The sequence below is a fragment of the Mustela putorius genome, unplaced genomic scaffold, assembly GCF_011764305.1.
Source record: "Mustela putorius furo isolate JIRA1106 unplaced genomic scaffold, ASM1176430v1.1 tig00000127_pilon_pilon_pilon, whole genome shotgun sequence".
NCBI classification, from domain to species: domain Eukaryota; kingdom Metazoa; phylum Chordata; class Mammalia; order Carnivora; family Mustelidae; genus Mustela; species Mustela putorius.
Genome location: NW_025421288.1, coordinates 15,002,784 through 15,018,786, shown reverse-complemented (window position 1 = coordinate 15,018,786; position 16,003 = coordinate 15,002,784). Strand labels below are relative to the sequence as shown.

Sequence of the window (16,003 nt, the reverse complement as noted above, 5' to 3'; positions counted from 1 at the left end):
GGAAAGGAGGGAATCTGGGAGCGGAGAGAGAACAGGACCTGCCAAATACGTCCAGATGGGGCTGGAGCGCTCGGGGCCTGGCCTGGAGCCCCAGCGACTTCCTGCCCGCCCACCCTGCTCCCCCACCTCCTCACCCACTTCCCAGCCAGCCAGTCTCGGGTGGGGGCTGGGGCTCAGCTGCACCCCCCACGGAGCCCCAGGGCGTGTGTGTGTGTGTGTGTGTGTGTGTGTGTGTGTGCGCGCGCGCGCGCGCGCCCCGGGGCCTGGGCACCTGGGCCAGGGGCGGGCGGAGGCTCAGGTCCGCTCCCCCAAAGGACACGGAGCACCTGCCAGGTGCCCCAGTGACCGCCCGAGCCCCCCAGACCCACCCCTCCCCAGGAGATGGGTCCTGGAGGGATGCCCAGAGCCAGCCACGTGGGAACCACCCCAAGCCGAGCCATGAAGGATGAGGGACTTGAAGGGTGTAGGCGGGCAGAGCGTCGGCGGGCAGAAGGTGGGGTGCGGGGCGCCGCGCTGCGATGCCCTGGAGGGACAGCACAGGCCAGAAAGGCCAGGGTGCCCTGCAGGGTCCCTAGTTGTTCTCAGCAGCTGGAGCACCAGCCAGAGATGTGAGGCCTCACAGAGCCGCTCGCGCACTCCCGCCCCTGCCCAAGCCTCCGGGAGGCCCTGTCCCCACTCTGCTGGGGCTGCCGCTGCTCGCAGGGATGCGCCCCGGGCGGCCGTGCCCGCTGTAGCAACACCCAGAGCGTGGCCACGAGGCTCACCTCCGAGAGGCCAAGGCCCTGCCCAGGGAGCCGGCACCCAGCAAAGGGAGGGCAGGCGGGGGGCCTTCTGGCTCAGGGCTCTGGGCCTTACAAGTCAGGAGGGAGCAGGCCGGGGAGGGTGTTGTCTTTCCACGAGGTGCGGAAGGCACACCCGAGCCCCCAGCCGGGCCTCAGATTCCGGGCAGGACACTGGGCTTGAGCCTATAGGGGAGGAGACCCCCATGACTTCCCTAGGAAGGCAGGTTCCGGGAGGGGGCTCCGGCCCTGCCGTCGGGCATGTCCCACTTCTCCCTCCCCCCGAGCCTCTTCCGGGTGCCAGGAAAGGGGCCGGATTCCGGATTCCAGGCCTGGCCACCCAGCCCCCATCTGGGACCCCAGCCCAGAGCCCTGGGGCCCCACTCTCCAACCTGGTTCCACCTCAGGGGAGACTGATTCAAGGAATCCTGTCCTAGGAGCCTGAGCAGGAAGTGGGGGTGGGGGGAGCGGCCCTGTGCTGGGTCCCGGCCCGGGGGCCCGGGGGCCGGGGGGCCCGGGGGCTAGGGGCTGCCTGCCCGTCTAGGTCAGCCGCAGCTGCAGCCCGGGCCTGGGCTGCTGAGTCATGGGGCTGCTGTCTCCAGGCCAGGACCAAGGCGGGAAAAGCAGTGAGGCCGGACGCCCCGGCCCCTAGAGGGCAGGCAGGGCTCCCCGGGGACGGAGGGCGGCCGGCCTGTTCCTTAGCTCTCCCAGCAGCCCCTTCCCCACGACCAACTGCGGACCCTCGGTGCCAGCTCCCAGTGTCCCCACCCAGCGCAGCTCTCAGCACAGCTCTGGTGGAAGCCTGCGCGTGCGCACACACACATACACACACACACATGCACATGCCTGCACGCTCAGGCAGGCCAAGGCCCTCAGCCCCTCTGCTGGTCGTCCTGTCCCTGGAGCTGTCCTGAAGAGTTCTGGCATCCGGGGGGTGGGGTTGGTCACTCCTTCGGCAAATTGTCCCTGAGGACCTACTATGTGCCGGCCCCTGGGCTAGCAGCTGTGACACAGCAAGGCCGGGGCTCTGCCCTCAGGGAGCCAACAGAGACAGCAAAGGAGACAAGTCAGCAAAACAGTGATGAGTGCCAAGGACAGGACAGCTGCTAGGTCACGGGCATGCCAGGGCAGCCCTGAGTGGGGCATCTAAGTAAATACCTGAAAGAAGGCAGAGGCAGCCTGAAGCCTGTAGAATTGACAGGCAGCAGGTGCAAAGGGCCTGCAGCAGGAGGAAGTCTGCCCCAGAAGGCCCACAAGGATGGAGCAAAGTCAGCAGAGAGAGGGTGACCAGCTTGTGATGGGCCTCAAGGCCTCGGCAGTGACCTGGCCTTGGTGCTGAGCCCCTTTCTAACATTCTTCTCCGAGGGCCTAAGCGTGGCTGGGGGACTGTAGGTGGGAGGCCGCTGTGCCATCCAGGAGTTGCCGGCGGCTCAGCCCGGGGCCACGGCTGTGGGGGTGGGGAGGGGCGTCCGGAAGGAGGCACAGATTCCGGACGGATTTGCTGGGTCCCCAGGCTCTGCAGCCTTCACCGTGCTGGTGCCTCTGGGACCGGGTCAGGTAAAGGTGTGAGAGGAAGGAGCCCCAGCGTCACTAGCCTGACCTTTGGCTAAGAAGGGAGCCCCCCGAGAGGCGCAGACAGGGAGCGTCATCCCGCAGGGGTCTGCGCGGGCCTGGGCCCAGGAGACACCGGCGACCACGGCCACTGAGGGCAAAGTCGAGAGAGGACTTCGTTAGCTTTGCTGTTGGGGATGGGGTGTCTGCTGCGGAGGGAGGGCCATGCCGGTCGTCTGGGGAGGGGCCGACCTGGGCGGGTGCTGGCCGGGGGGCAGCCTCCGACCGCAGCTGGACCGGCCGGGCCAGGGAGAGGCCTCCTCACAGGTCCTCAGGGGGCAGAGCGAGAAGGGGGTGGGGCTCTGGGGAGGACAGCGGACGGCGGGCAGTGAGTGGACCCGCAGGGGGCTGGCGGGTGGGGTCCGGGGAGACCCCTGGGCTGGACGTGGCCAGGGAGCTGGGCGGTGCGTGGCCTCGCTGAGCAGCCAGGCAGAAGCGATCCCTCCTGGAAGCTCTGGGACAGGGAAGGTGGCAGAGACAGCGGAAGGGCAGAGGGGTTCAGTCAGGGCTTGGTCTTGGGGTCAAGGACACATTGGAATTGGGGTCCCAGGAGCCCCCCCACCTACAGGAAGGCTCCGCCCAGGAGAGGAGTAAAGGAGACAGAAACCTTCACCGAGAGGGGAGGGTCATGGCTCCAGGGTTGACTGGGAGCCCCCGGGGCAAAGAGGGGGTGGCGGGAGCAGAAGGGCAAGTAGAGGCCACATGGAAGGGCCACTGCAGAGCACAGCCTTGGCCACGGCCCCAGAAGACCGGTTCCCAGAGCAGAGCCCCTCCCCGGCGTGCCCGGAGCAGGCACAGGGCTGCCGTCCGCCGAGCTGTGGGCCTCCTCCACCCCCGGCTAGGGACACTGGCCACATGACACCCCCCAAGTCCCATGAGAAGGACCCCCATGTGGCCACCCCGAGGAGCCAGCTCCGTGGACATGTTCCCACAAGGCGACCTCAAACCTGTGTTGAGTTGAAAACAAGGAAGTGGGGAGCCACGGAACCTCATGTCACCGTCTGCACTAAAACCTGCCACACAGGGATTCGGCGCCGCGCGCACGAGTGGGGCAAGGACCAAGGGCCCGTCCCTGTGCTGCCGACCTGGGGGGGGACCCCGGCAGGGGGTCCTGGTCAGAGGGGACAGTTTCGCCTTTGAGGGACAGTGTTCTCGAAGAGCCCTTGTGCCGCACAGAACCTGGCAAACAGTGTCATCTCAGGACAAGGACCACGTCCAGGCAGAGCGGGACCCGGGGAGAGGGCCCTGCGGCCGCTCTCCTGCAGGCTGAGGCGGGTTGACGGGCTGCAGCCGTTGGGGACGAGGCCATGGGGCGTGTGCCACCAGGGAGCAGCTGGGGAGGCTGCTGCGAGTGTTCAGACAGAGGACGTGGCCCCAGGCTGAGCGGGGACAGTGCGAGTGGCCCGAGAGGGCCATGCATCAGGCTGGGGGTGGCAGCCAATGTTGAGGAGCAGGGAAGTGGTCAGAGGCGTCCATGAGGTGTTAGGAACCCAGGGGACACACTGGGGCCTTTCACAGGCCCAAGGGGCTGTCCAGGGGAGCTGGACCCTGCCCCCAGGAGACCCAGCCACAAGCTCACAGACCCCCATTCTCAGACACGATCCCCCACAGCTGCCCTACGCTGCAGGATGGACTCACAGTCCCCTCCCTGTTAGGCCCAGAGTCACCCAGCCAGTGAGGAGGCACGGATGCCCTGCTTTGGGAGGGGAGATGTTAATGTAGGTGATACCCAGGCCAGCTACTAGGCAAGGAGAGCAGGGAGGGGCCGGCAGGCGGACCAGGAGGAGGCAAGAAGGAGACCCACCCCCGGGCCCGGGAGAATGAGAAGGGTCTGCGGGCTGGGCAGAGGAGTGGATTCTTCTAGGAAGTGGGGCCGGCTGGTGCAAAGGTCCTGAGGCAGGGAGAGTTATGGTACATCCAAGGAACTGGAAGAAGCCAGCCTGGGGCATGAGGGGCAGGGACTGAGGTGGACACAGGACGCAGAGGAGGGATCCTGTGGCCAAGGCAGGGCTGTGTCTTTATCCCGAGAGCAGTGGGGAGACCTATAGGGGTTTCATTTGGGGCAAAGACAGGCCGTGAGGACCGAGAGGAGGCCCGTTGGCCAGGGAGAGCTGCAGGGAAGGCGAGCTGAGCGTCAAGGGGGCACTGCTGGGTGCCCAGGAGGCTGGCGGGCTTGGTGCCACGGCGTGGGGGTGTGGGGGTGGCTGGGCCTGGCCCGAGAGTCCAATGGCAGATAGAACCCACCTGCCAGCTGTCACCAGGCCTGGTGTCACCCTCCCGCCCGGCCCGGGGCTTGGCACTGGCGGCCAGGCACTCGCTGGCTCCAGGTACAAAGTGTTCTGCCCAGCGTGCCCCTGGCGTCCGGGACTTCGAGGCCCGTCAGAGAGGCAGTGCAGGAGGGGAGGCGGGGGGAGCCGGTGCCGGTGGGGCCTCCCTGCCGCCAACACAAACACGGCTTCTCGCTTCCAGCCTCCGTCTCCAGGCTGCCCTACATTCCCGCTCGCCCGCCGCCCCCCCACCCCGAGCAGGGCGGCTGCGTCGGCCCGGCCTAGGGCTGCCGGACGTGGGCAGGGCAGGCGGCCGCCCCTGCTTGGCCTCCGTTGGCAGGACCCCCCGGAGGCCCGGCTAGGGGTTGGCCTGGACTGCCGGGGAGGCCCGAGCCCCCCCCCCAGGCATCTCCCGTCTCCCCCCAGTCCACCCGTCTGGTGGCTCTGGGTCTTGGCCCCACCTCCCGGCCTCCTCTGGGGTCCTCTGACTCTGCCGCTGACCCCCCCCCCATGTCCCATGAGCCTTCTCCTCCCTCAAGCATTACCGGAAGTCCACACGTAGCCGCGGCGGCAGGGCTCGGTGGGGCCATGGATGTGTGGGCCCCAAGGGGGGCCCGGGGGGAGGGCAGGGGGCTGAGGGTCCAGGAGTAGGATCTGTGTCGATGGACTCAGCACACGCAGACTCTGTGGGGCTTTCATCCCGGGGCAGTGGAGGTGCGGGGAGGGGCAGAAAGAAGCAGGTGTGAGGTCTAGAGGAGAGGCGGATGGAGGCCAGGGTCTAGGAGGCAGGTCAGTGCTTCCAGTACGGAACCCGGGGAGGCTTCCTGGAGGAGACCACAGAAATATAGATGAGCTAAGGGCACTTGCCATGTGGGAACCCGGGAGGGTACTCCTCGTGGAGCAGAAGCGGGCACAGACGCGGGGGTGCCGAGGCTGGGGCTGACATGGTGGGTGATGGGCTCGGACCCCGTAGTGCCCCACAGCCACCAGAGTGGGCCGTCTGTTCAGAGCTCAGAGGACAGACCTCTCCCAGTTCTGAGCAGAAGAACGAGATTCCTCGGACTATAGGGGCCAAGGGCAGAGGGTATTGTCCAGGGGAGCCGGTCCATGCTCCTCCCCTCGCAGCGGGGAGGGCCAGCGAGGCATTTCGCCTCCAGAAAGCGAGCACTGAGAGCTGAGAGCAGAGTGGGTTATGAGGCCGCCGTGACTCGCGTTTTCGTGGGGACCGCGAGGTAGCTGGAGACACAAGGAGCTTAGCGCGTAGAAAGGGTATTTCCGCTCGGTGGGGAAGAGGTAGGTTATTCGGCAAAGTGTGGTGCAGCGATGGTCTGTCGCTCAAAATCAGTCCCATGCCGATGGAAGATTTATGGATAAAGTATAAATCAAAAAGGCACCAGGAAAAAATGTTTCAGCATTGGAATGGGGAAGCATTTCTGTGCACACTCCGAGTGTGCATAGAAATCTAGACACCGTAAAGGAAAAGAGAGATGACTCGCACTCCGTGAAAAAGCAAATGAATAGATAAGATTTTTGTGCAGCAAGACAAAGAGTAATAATTATGATTGCCATCAACCACTGCACAAAACAAACAGCACGCTAGGGAATCACATTTGTGATGCACACGTGAAAGGACCAGCCTCCTTAATATACAAAGAGCCCTTGTAAATCAATGACAATAAAAAGGCCTGGCCAGCAGTGTCAGCCAGGGAGAGAGCCAGCACTGGGCCTGTAGGACCTCTGCCCCTCCTGCCTGGCACTGGGGCCCCAGGGGAATGTCGGGGGGCCTCACGTCCTCATCCAGCGAGTATTCACAGAGCACTAACTCCACCCCACGTGTACTTACCAAGCACCCACTACATGCCAGGCTCCAGGAGACCGTCTAGGGATACCACAGTGACAGCATGGTTGAGGTCTGGCCTCAGGAGCCTTCGGGGAGTGGACGGGGCCACGAGCAAGCAAATCAGCAAACAAGGACATCCGGGAGGTCGTGGGGCTACAGACAGAACGGTGCGCAAAACAGTCGGCAGGCTCCTGGCTGAAAAGGTCAGGGAAGGTCGCTCTCAACATGTGAGTGGAGTTTCTACAACGTGGTGGCAGAGGGAAGAGCAAGTTCAAAGGCCCTGGGGCAGGGTCAAGAGGGATGTGTGTGCTCGGGCTCTGAGAGAAGGGGGTCTGGGGGTCTGGGAGGACAGAGTGAGGGGCTGCAGATCACATTGCACGGGGGGATGCCCCCGCCGGGAATTCTGCAGAGGGCGCTAGCTCAGGTCAGCGTGGAGCAGCTCACCCTAGCAGCTCTCCAGGCCGAGTGGGAGAGAGCCGAGCCTGCCAGGGAGAGGAGACCCAACGATGCTGGCGAAGAATACAGGCAGCCTGGGCTAGGTGTCAGAGGAGGAGAGGAGAGGCGTGGAATTCAGGGCATGCGCTCTGGGGCACCAGGGCACCATGGGAGGCCCGCACCAACCCTGAGACGGGAGGACGGGGTTGGGTGCAGTTCTCTCCGTGACCTGCTATGCTGAGATGCATGTGGGGGGAGGCGAGGTTCCGAGGCCCCGGGGAGGGCACAGAGCCAGGGCTGAGACTTGGGGGTGTCTGTGCAAAGGCAGGTCCTAGGGCTGGGTGCGAGCGTGGGCCAGGTTGTGCTGGCCTGGTGAACACAGGTGCAATGATCCTGAGACCCGGGGCCACCGTCGGCCTGAACCAAGGCAGTGCTGAGCTCCCTGAGACCCAGGCATCTGCAAGGCAGCCCCTGGGCAGGCAGGTGTCTGCAGGGCTGGTAGAAGGCCCTTCTCCCTGTCATGGTGCTCTCTTAGAGGGAAGCATCCTGCACTCCTGAGGGGTGGTCAGTGAGGGCCAGTCGGCAGTAGAAGGCCTCTGGAAGTGTCTTGGGATAAGGTGGCACTGACTGGGTCCTCAGCCATTTGGTCACGCTTTGCAGAGGACCCAGCTGAGACACGGCTGACCTTGGCAGTGGCTTGGTCCACCTGCCACAGTGTGGTCTCCTTCCTCCCTATAGCCCAGATAGCTGGACATGCAAGGGACAGACACTAGGACAGGGGCCTTGGTCTGTGGCCTCTGAAAGATTCATCTAAGCAAAGTGCCAAGTCATCAACCCCACTGTGACACCAGTCCCGGGGCCAAGACACAAGTGGCTGCCATGTTTGCTGCCCACTCTGTGCCGAGGCTCAACCCTGGCCTGGACTTGGCCAAGCAGGGCCCTGGGAGACAGGCGGAAGGACATGGATTGGTGACCACAAATCCCTGTTAGAAGACATTGGCCCCCGACAGAGCCCCTCGCTTGGGGTGGGGTTCCTGCTCAGCCTCTGAGTTGCTCTGTCCCAGCAGCATGGCACATGCAAAGGCCCAGGGGCCTAGAGGTCCTGGTAGATCGGCTCACACCCTTGGCAGCTCCGGGAATGATTTAGTGGTTGGTGACTTGTGTAAAATCACACCCAGGACAGCTCATGCATTCTCCAGCACCAGTCTCCCATGGCCCAGAAAGGCCAGTGTATACCCGCGAGCACCGTTCCCACACATGGTGGTGGTCTGCGCCACACATGGGCACCATGGAACATGTGCTTGCAGGAATCACTGAGGACCGTCCATGGGACACTGCATGGTAGGTCCGTGAATGCCAGACACTGCTTCCAGGGTTCCTGCGTACTTCCAAGCCTCGCGACCACCTGCTAAGGAGGCTCCACCCGCATCCCTGCAGGTCACGTGGGCAAACAGGTTCAGGGAGGCCAAGGGACTTGGCCAAGGTCACCAGGCCCAGACAGGACCCTGGGCAGACCCTCCGGTGCCCGAGCCCCCCTCCGCTGGGATCCGAACCTAGTGGTGCGCAGCCCTCCCGGTTCGCACACCCCCAGAACCGCCCACAGGGGCCCCAGGCCCACCTCCACCCCCTGCGGCTCGACGCATGCGCACCCGGTCCCATGGCCGCCCCCTCGGCGATGGGTGCGCGGCGGCTGTCGCGGGATGGAGAGCTCCAGCAGAGCCGCGGGCCTGGGACTGGCAGTAAATCCTCCGGCGCTAGAAACACGGTTGGTTTTTCTCCAAGAGCTAAAGCACTAAAACAAAGTCATAAACACAATTACACCGTCTCCTGCCGTAAATTAGGACGTTATGAAGCGCTGTGATCTATTCCCACTCATACCCAGCTCCCTAAGACAGCCCAGCCCCACCAGCCCTAACGAAAGGGTGATTTATGGGTGCTGTTGTCAGCTTCTTGCCGTGGGGGAGGGGAGCTCCCAAGCCCTGAGGAGTCAGAGGCCCAGCGCCAGGGGCGGACCGCGGGCTACATGCGCACTCCAGGCCGGCCAGGCCGCCCGCTGGGCAGGACATCCCAGGACAGCTTGCCCCAGGCAGGCCGACAGGCACCCTGCACCCCCTCCCCTTCCCTGGGGGCCTCTGGAGTCCAGCTGCTGGGCAAGGAAGCACTGGCTCTGTCCGCCCCCAGGTGCTGGCAAGGAAGGGCGGAGGCTCGGGGCCCCTGGAGCCCGACTGTAGTGAGAGACACACACACACCAGGGTCTTGGGGAAAATACGGGCTGCTCTTGGGGGATCGGTGGGCTGTGGCAAGGGAAGGAGTTGACCTCAGGTGGGTGACGCTGGTGAGACCCTGGGGGGTGGGGGATGACGGATGCCTGCGGCAGGAGCCATAGGGACAAAGGCCACCACGTGTACCAGCCCAGCGCTCTGGAATGGAGCGAATCAAGAGGGAGGAGGGAAGGGAGGCCAGAGAGCTAAGGGCGGGGGGCGGGGGGGCACGCCGCGGACCACGCAGGGCGGGGGGCTGGGGGGGCACGCCGCGGACCACGCAGGGCGGGAGGCGGGGGGGCACGCCGCGGACCACGCAGGGCGGGGGGCTGGGGGGGCACGCGGCGGACCACGCAGGGCGGGGGGCTGGGGGGGTACGCGGCGGACCACGCAGGGCGGGGGGCTGGGGGCACGCGGCGGACCACGCAGGGCGGGGGGCTGGGGGCACGCGGCGGACCACGCAGGGCGGGGGGCTGGGGGGGCACGCGGCGGACCACGCAGGGCGGGGGGCTGGGGGGGCACGCAGCGGACCACGCAGGGCGGGGGGCTGGGGGCACGCCGCGGACCACGCAGGGCGGGGGGCGGGGGGGGGGGGGCGCACGCCGCGGACCACGCAGGGACTCAGTCTTCTGGCAATAGGATGACTGCTCAGGAGGGTATGAGCGGGACAGCAGCGTGACCCATCATGTATTTGGAAAGGCCTGTAGAAGCACGCTGGGGAAGGCAGGGAAGCTGGCTGGCGGGCTACTGCACCCATCCCAGCAAGAGAGTTTGGTTGCCTCGTCTGGACTGGGCCATGGAGGAGTCCCCCAGGCTCTGCCGACAGACAGAGCACCAAGCAGGATGCTGAATTTGGAGCCTTTTTCCGAGATGAAGAGACTTCAGAAGGAACAGGATGGGCCCAGAGAGGCGGGAGGACCTAGCTGGGGTGCAGGAGGCTGTGTTCTCATAGTCTGAGTTCAGCCTGGGGCTGATGGGCAGGTCCTAGGTCCGTCCTTGACCTGAGCCTGGCCCAGAGGTCCCATGGACAGCGGCCTACACCTGTCACACAAGGGTGCCCTGTGGTCATGGTCAGCAGAGAGGGCTCTGGGCAGGCAGAACTCAGACGGAGCCAGTGCTCCGTCTTTGTGGCTTCTCTCGGTGGGCATGGGTGCTCAGCGTCACCCACATGGGCTGGCAGGCACAGGGGGCAGAGGCCATAGGTCCTTCTGACCCCCACTGCCCTCCCTGACCCAGCAGCAGCTTTCAGAGTGAAGGCCAGGGGCCATGCCCATAGGAAGGGGGCACGAGCATGGCAGGCTATGGGGACAGACAACTCGGAAGTCCTGCGTAAGGGGCCAGGACCACCGGCCCCGCGGCCCAGTGTGGGGGTCCCCCCTCTCAGACCAAGCCCTCCCTGGGTCCAGCAGAGCCCAAGACTCCCCCTTGGTGTGGCCAGGCTCTTTCACGGGACGGGCACACACCCCCCCTATACGCCAGCTCACTCCTGAGACCCCATGTCCTGCCCTGAGCTGGGGCTTCTCCTGAACTCTGTGTTTGGAGGGGTGATCCCACACTCAACCACGAGACTTTGAGGACTGGCTGGGGCTTTGGGGCCCTGCACAGGGGAGGTGGGCTTCTGTCCTGAGCTCTGCAGCACAGGGCTCCCTCCTGGCCTGGCCAGAGATGGCCCCTGGGACCCCTCCCATGAGCCCCTCCTAGACCTGCCCCCAGCTGTGTCTCCAGCGACCAACCAGAGGCACAGCCGGAACTCGGCCACATCACCCACCTGGTGGATCCCGACGGCAGCCCCACGGCACCCCCATAACCCGGCCCTTCAGTGTCTGTGAAAGGGGCAGGGGCACCAGGCAGAGCCAGGCCCTGCAGGAGGGATGGGGAGTGCAGGGGAGGGTGAAGCGAGGGCAGAGCCAGCGAGCAGACGCACACAGTGATCACGGCTGCGTCACCAGCGTGTCCCCGGTGTGCGTGCCACGGTGTTGCTACCTAGGGCTCTGTGCTCCTGTTCCTAGAAGCCCCCCAACTCCCTGCAGCCCAGCGGGCCCAGGACAGTCTGCAAACAGGAGGGCTCAGGGACCCTGCAGAGGGCTCTAGGGTGTCCCAGGAGGAGGTTCCGCCCCACCTCCGGACTGCGGCCAGCAGGGACCCAGGAGACCCCACCCCGGTGCCTCCCTCCAGCCCCAGCGATCCACGTCTCCCCCCCGGAGCGGCCAGGGCCATCAGCAGGTCGAAAGCCAGAATCAAGGCTGAGCAGGTCCTATAAAAATCTCGCTTGAAAGACTCTTTTTCAAGATTTTCTTTTGAAAACAAATTCATAACCACATCACACAGGCGCCCCGTTGCCTCGGGCTTGATCGCCGGCCGCCCGGGGCCCTCTCCCTAGCTGTTAGTCTAATTGCTTTTTTCTCCTCGGAGGCCCGCGTGTGTCGTCTGTGGTTATTAATCTGGTGAGTCGAGGCGGGGAACAAGGGCCCTTTGTCGGCCCGTCCTTTTAGTCTCTATCAGATTGCCAGGAACCGTGAGGTCCGCGTTCCCCAAAACTGATCTGCCCTGTGGCTCCGGGAGCACCGTCGTGGCCCAGCGCATGGGGCTGCCATCCCCGGGGCACCCGCCAGGTGGATGCCCCTCTCGGCCACTGGGGTTTGGCCACAGAGCGTCCCACCTACGTGTGAATGGGGGGGAACACCCTGCGCTCAAGCGGAGAAGCGAGGGGACAAGGTCACCTTGGGGGTCATCTCTCTGAGAAGGGGCGGAGCGGGTCCCAAGGCCAAGCAGGAGCAACCCACCTGTCCCCCTGGCGGGGGCCCTCCTCAGCCCCCAGGCCTGAGGGAAAGAGGGAAACCCTGGCCAAGGGGCTGCCGAGGGGGTCCTGGGAGCAGAAGCGTGTCTGAGGGGGTCGGGGGCTGCGGGGCGGGTCCATGCACGGCCCACTCGGGGTGCTCAGAGCCGGCAGCTGAGCCCAGGGCGGCCCTGGGGGGACAGGGCTGGCACTAAGTGTGACCACCAAGCTCTAGGAGGGGGCCTAGCTCTGGGAGGGACGGGGGACGGCCCGGGAAGGGTCCGGAAGGCTGGCCCCCAACCCACGTTCACCACACCCCTGCCTGCCCCAGGACAGTCCTCCGGACAGCGCCGTGGCAGGACCAGAGAGCCCGTCCCTCCGCCGCGCCCAGCCACCCCCGTCCTCCCGCTTCCCAGCCACACTTCTGTTTCCGTTTTATCCGGGAACACCCTGTAAAGGCTTCTGTGCCCACTTACACATCTGGGGGCCCCAACAGATGTTCCAGTGCCATAGAGTGAAAATTTATGAAACCACAAATGCTCTTCTGTAACGTGTTCCGTGCTCTAATTAATGCCAAACCGACCGACGCCCAGCAGGGCCGGCGCAGTCGAACGACACCCGGCCGCACCTGCACAGGCCTCCGTCAGAGTCACTGCTGTGCAGAGCCCGAGGAGCCCAGGCGACCTCCCGGGGGCCTCCCAGGGGGGTCTCGGGCCAGGAAGAGGGATGAGGTTTAGGGCCATGTCCCCGCACCCCGTGCCCCCTCCGGCCTTGCTCACTGCGTCCACCCAGCCTGCTGAGCTTAGCTAGGACCCCACCCCACCCCGCTCTCACCCCCTCCCACGACCAGCTGCCCTGACCCCTCCCCGCCTGACACACGTGTCTTCCCAGCACAGGAGCCCAGCAGGGGGGGCTTGCAGGGGTGCAATGGTAGAGCCAGGGGTCCCAGCTGGTGACCAGGCACAAGGCCCTTCTACTCCTGGGGCCTCAGGGTCTGTGTCTGTGTCTGTGGTTTGGGGTGCATTTCTCAGTTTGGGGGCTAGGAGAGCTGAGGGGTCCCAGCCCCCCACCGAGCCAGACCAGAGAAGTCCTACACCCCTTCTCTCGATGGCCTGGGCTCCCGCGTCAGATTTATCTGGGAAAACAGAGGATCAGGTCCCTTGGGCCCGGGTGCTGGGGCCTCAGATGAGCAGCTCTCCCAGGGGGCCTGAGACAGGCAATTCTTACACCCAGGGCCACCGGCAAGGAGCAGAGACTGCACCAGCCTCAGCCCTGCAAAGCTGGGGAGATGCGTCGCCTGGCAGGGCACGGCCCCCCTCCCAGACAGCCCTGCCAGCAGAGGGGGAGGGCTGCTGGAACAGGGGGTCCTCCCGGCCCCCATCCTGCCCTGCCTGACTCGGGATAAAGGACTCCTCTGCTTCTCGGGAGAGAGCCCTCTTTTCGTCTTGTTCCTGCCAGCCTCTCCCCTCCCCTCCCCTGCAGCTCAACATCTGCAGTGGGCTGGAGGGTTGGCGGTGGCCACACCCACCTCTGGAGCCCACCGCCCTGGGGACCCAGCTCCTGACCTCCAGCCCTCATGGGGCTGAGGGCCACTCGGCCCACCAGCAGCTTTTCCTGGGCGGTGCAGCCAGCCCCCAGCTCTGCGTGGTCCTGGGGGAGGGGCGCTGCAGCCGACAGTGGGCCCAGGGGTGTCCCAGGGAGCAGGCTGGCCCTGGGCAGAGCCCTCAGGGAGAACCGCCCCCCCACCGTCCCGAGGTCATCCCGTGCTCCAGAGGCCCTTGGCAGCTGCAGGAGGGTCTGCTTCGTTCCCTGATGCACACAACGACCCTCGCTCCGGACCCCGCAGGCCTGCAGCTCGCAGTCTCCGCACTCCCTGCCCCAGCGGCCCCTCGCTTGATAGTCCCCTGCCCTGGGTTCTCCCGGGACGCCCTGCACTGCCCCAGGCTGCCTTCAGGCCCCGCACTCCCAGCCCCGCACCCCTCCCCCCGGGCACCCTTCCCCCCCAGCCCATGCTGCGCCTGCGTCTTCCAGTCCCACAGGGTGACCCCATCTGCTCCATCGGCAGCCCCAGTGTTCAGATTGGGGCTGGCCACAAGGCCAGAAACAGGGCCTCCTCGGCCTGACCTCTGGAGGATGGGTGGATGGGTCCGGATTTCTGGCTCCCTGGGAAGACAGTGCTGCTGCCGCGAGGGGCAGCGGGGTCAGCGGGAGACAGACCCCACCCTACGACCCTCGAGGCCACCCCAGCAGGAATCACGCGCTCCACCTGCGGTGGTGGGGGGGTTCTCCGCGGACACACACACACGCACACAGGGCCACGCGCACCCACACAATCGTTCCCCGCACACACACAGGCCCGTGCACGGCTCCCGTGGGCAGGGACCCTGGGCCCGGCTCCCCGGCACCTCCCCGGCCCCAGCCCTCAGCGGGCGCAGACCCAGCAGCATTACGCGCACCCGGCGGCCCCGTCCTCACCCGCTCCTGTCTCCGCAGGTGACCCAGCTGGACCAGAGGCTGGTGCTCATCACGGACATGCTCCGCCAGCTCCTCTCCCTGCACCAGGGCGGCCGGCCGGGCGAGCGGACCCCCGGCGGGGGTGGGGCCCAGGCGCCGCCCCCCTGCGGCTCCCTCAGCCCTGAGCTCTTCCTGCCCAGCGGCGCCCTCCCCACCTACGAGCAGCTGACTGTGCCCCGCGGGGGCCCCGATGAGGGGTCCTGACGGGGGCTTGGGACCCCAGGCCTGCAAGGGCAGGGCCGGAGGAGTCCAGTTCGGCCCAGCCCACCTCCCACCTGGGAGGGGCGCCCCCCCAGGTCACCAGCCCCTCCCTCCCGGGCCTCAGACCCCCCCATGGGCCACGCCGCCCTGAGAGGCTGTGCCTGGGGAGTCACAAGGCCTCCCCTTCCAGCCAGCGGGTACTAGACCTCGGCTGGGTTTGGGGGCCTCCTCTCGGCTTCGAGACCATGACCCCCACAGGATCCGTATGGCAGTTGGGACACAGTGGCAGGGCTCAGTCTCGACCCCGGGGGGCCGGGCATCCTAGGTGCTTGGTCCCCGCATGTACGGCTGACCAAGCACAGGTGTGAGCAGGCCCCAGGGGGCCTCCTGGGAGGAGACGGAGGGCAGTCAGGACAGGGTCTGTGGACACCCACCCTCAGCCTCGAACCCAGGACCCAGGGAGGAGGCAGGCAGGGCAGGGCAGGCCCAGCCCATGCCACACCAAGGGTGCCGGCGATCCAGGCCCGGGCCGTGCTTTCCACCTGCAGAGACTGGCTCAGAAGCCAGGATTATGAGGGACCCTGAGGCCACCACCTCCAGCAGGAGGGCCGGCCCGCCATGGTGCCTGTAGTGCTCCGCGGGGGTGGACTGTCCCCCACTGACCCCTGCCCTGCGCACAGCCCCCACTGCAGCTCCCCACCGGGTCCGGGCAACTAGAAGGCTACCAGAACTGTCCCGTCCCCCCGGCCGGCTGCTGAGCGTGGGACAGGCGTAGGGGGCGTCACAGTCCTTGCACGAGACGGGGCTCCTCCTGGGCATCTCAGTTCACAGAAATCAGAATAATTTGTGGTGATTTGGAATCTGTGTTTTAATGAGTTTCACGGTGTGATTTTGACCCTTAATTGTGGCGCTTTTCCTAATAAACGTGGAGTCACGGAGCTGGTCTCGGGCCTGCACTTGTCTTGATTCTCGAGGGAGAGGACCATCTTTGGGACAGCCCTGTCCCGTGGAGACACACCCCCAGCTTTCGCCTCGCCGAGTGCCCACGCTGCCATCTGCACCGACCCAGGGAAGGGGAGGAGGCCGGAGCCCCAGCTCTCCGGGAGGAGGACCCCCGCCCCAGGGACCCAGAAGCACCTTGAGGTCCGGCCCTCTCTGCCCTGGCCCCTAGCTTGCACCGAGGCCAGCTCTGTCCATAGAGCCGAGCAGAGGGAGAGAGCGCGGCCAGGACCGAAGGCCTGCCCTGCAGCCTTTGCTCCTGTGGGCGCCTCTTCCGGCCCTCACCCCTTCACCACTACCCGAGTCACTTTGGTCTGTGG

General features: G+C 65.8%; 1 protein-coding gene across 4 annotated transcripts in view; it reads left to right on the top strand.

The window, feature by feature from the left end:
* KCNQ1 (potassium voltage-gated channel subfamily Q member 1) overlaps nt 1–15,627 on the top strand; it is a 306,866-nt gene extending 291,239 nt beyond the window's left edge. For all 4 annotated transcript variants that reach the window (XM_045066468.1, XM_045066472.1, XM_045066495.1 and 1 more), the window contains one exon: nt 14,463–15,627. In XM_045066468.1, coding sequence (XP_044922403.1) covers nt 14,463–14,687 — 225 coding nt within the window. In that variant the 3' untranslated portion in view covers nt 14,688–15,627. The remainder of the gene's footprint in view (nt 1–14,462) is intronic.
* The last annotated feature ends 376 nt before the right edge of the window (nt 15,628–16,003 follow it).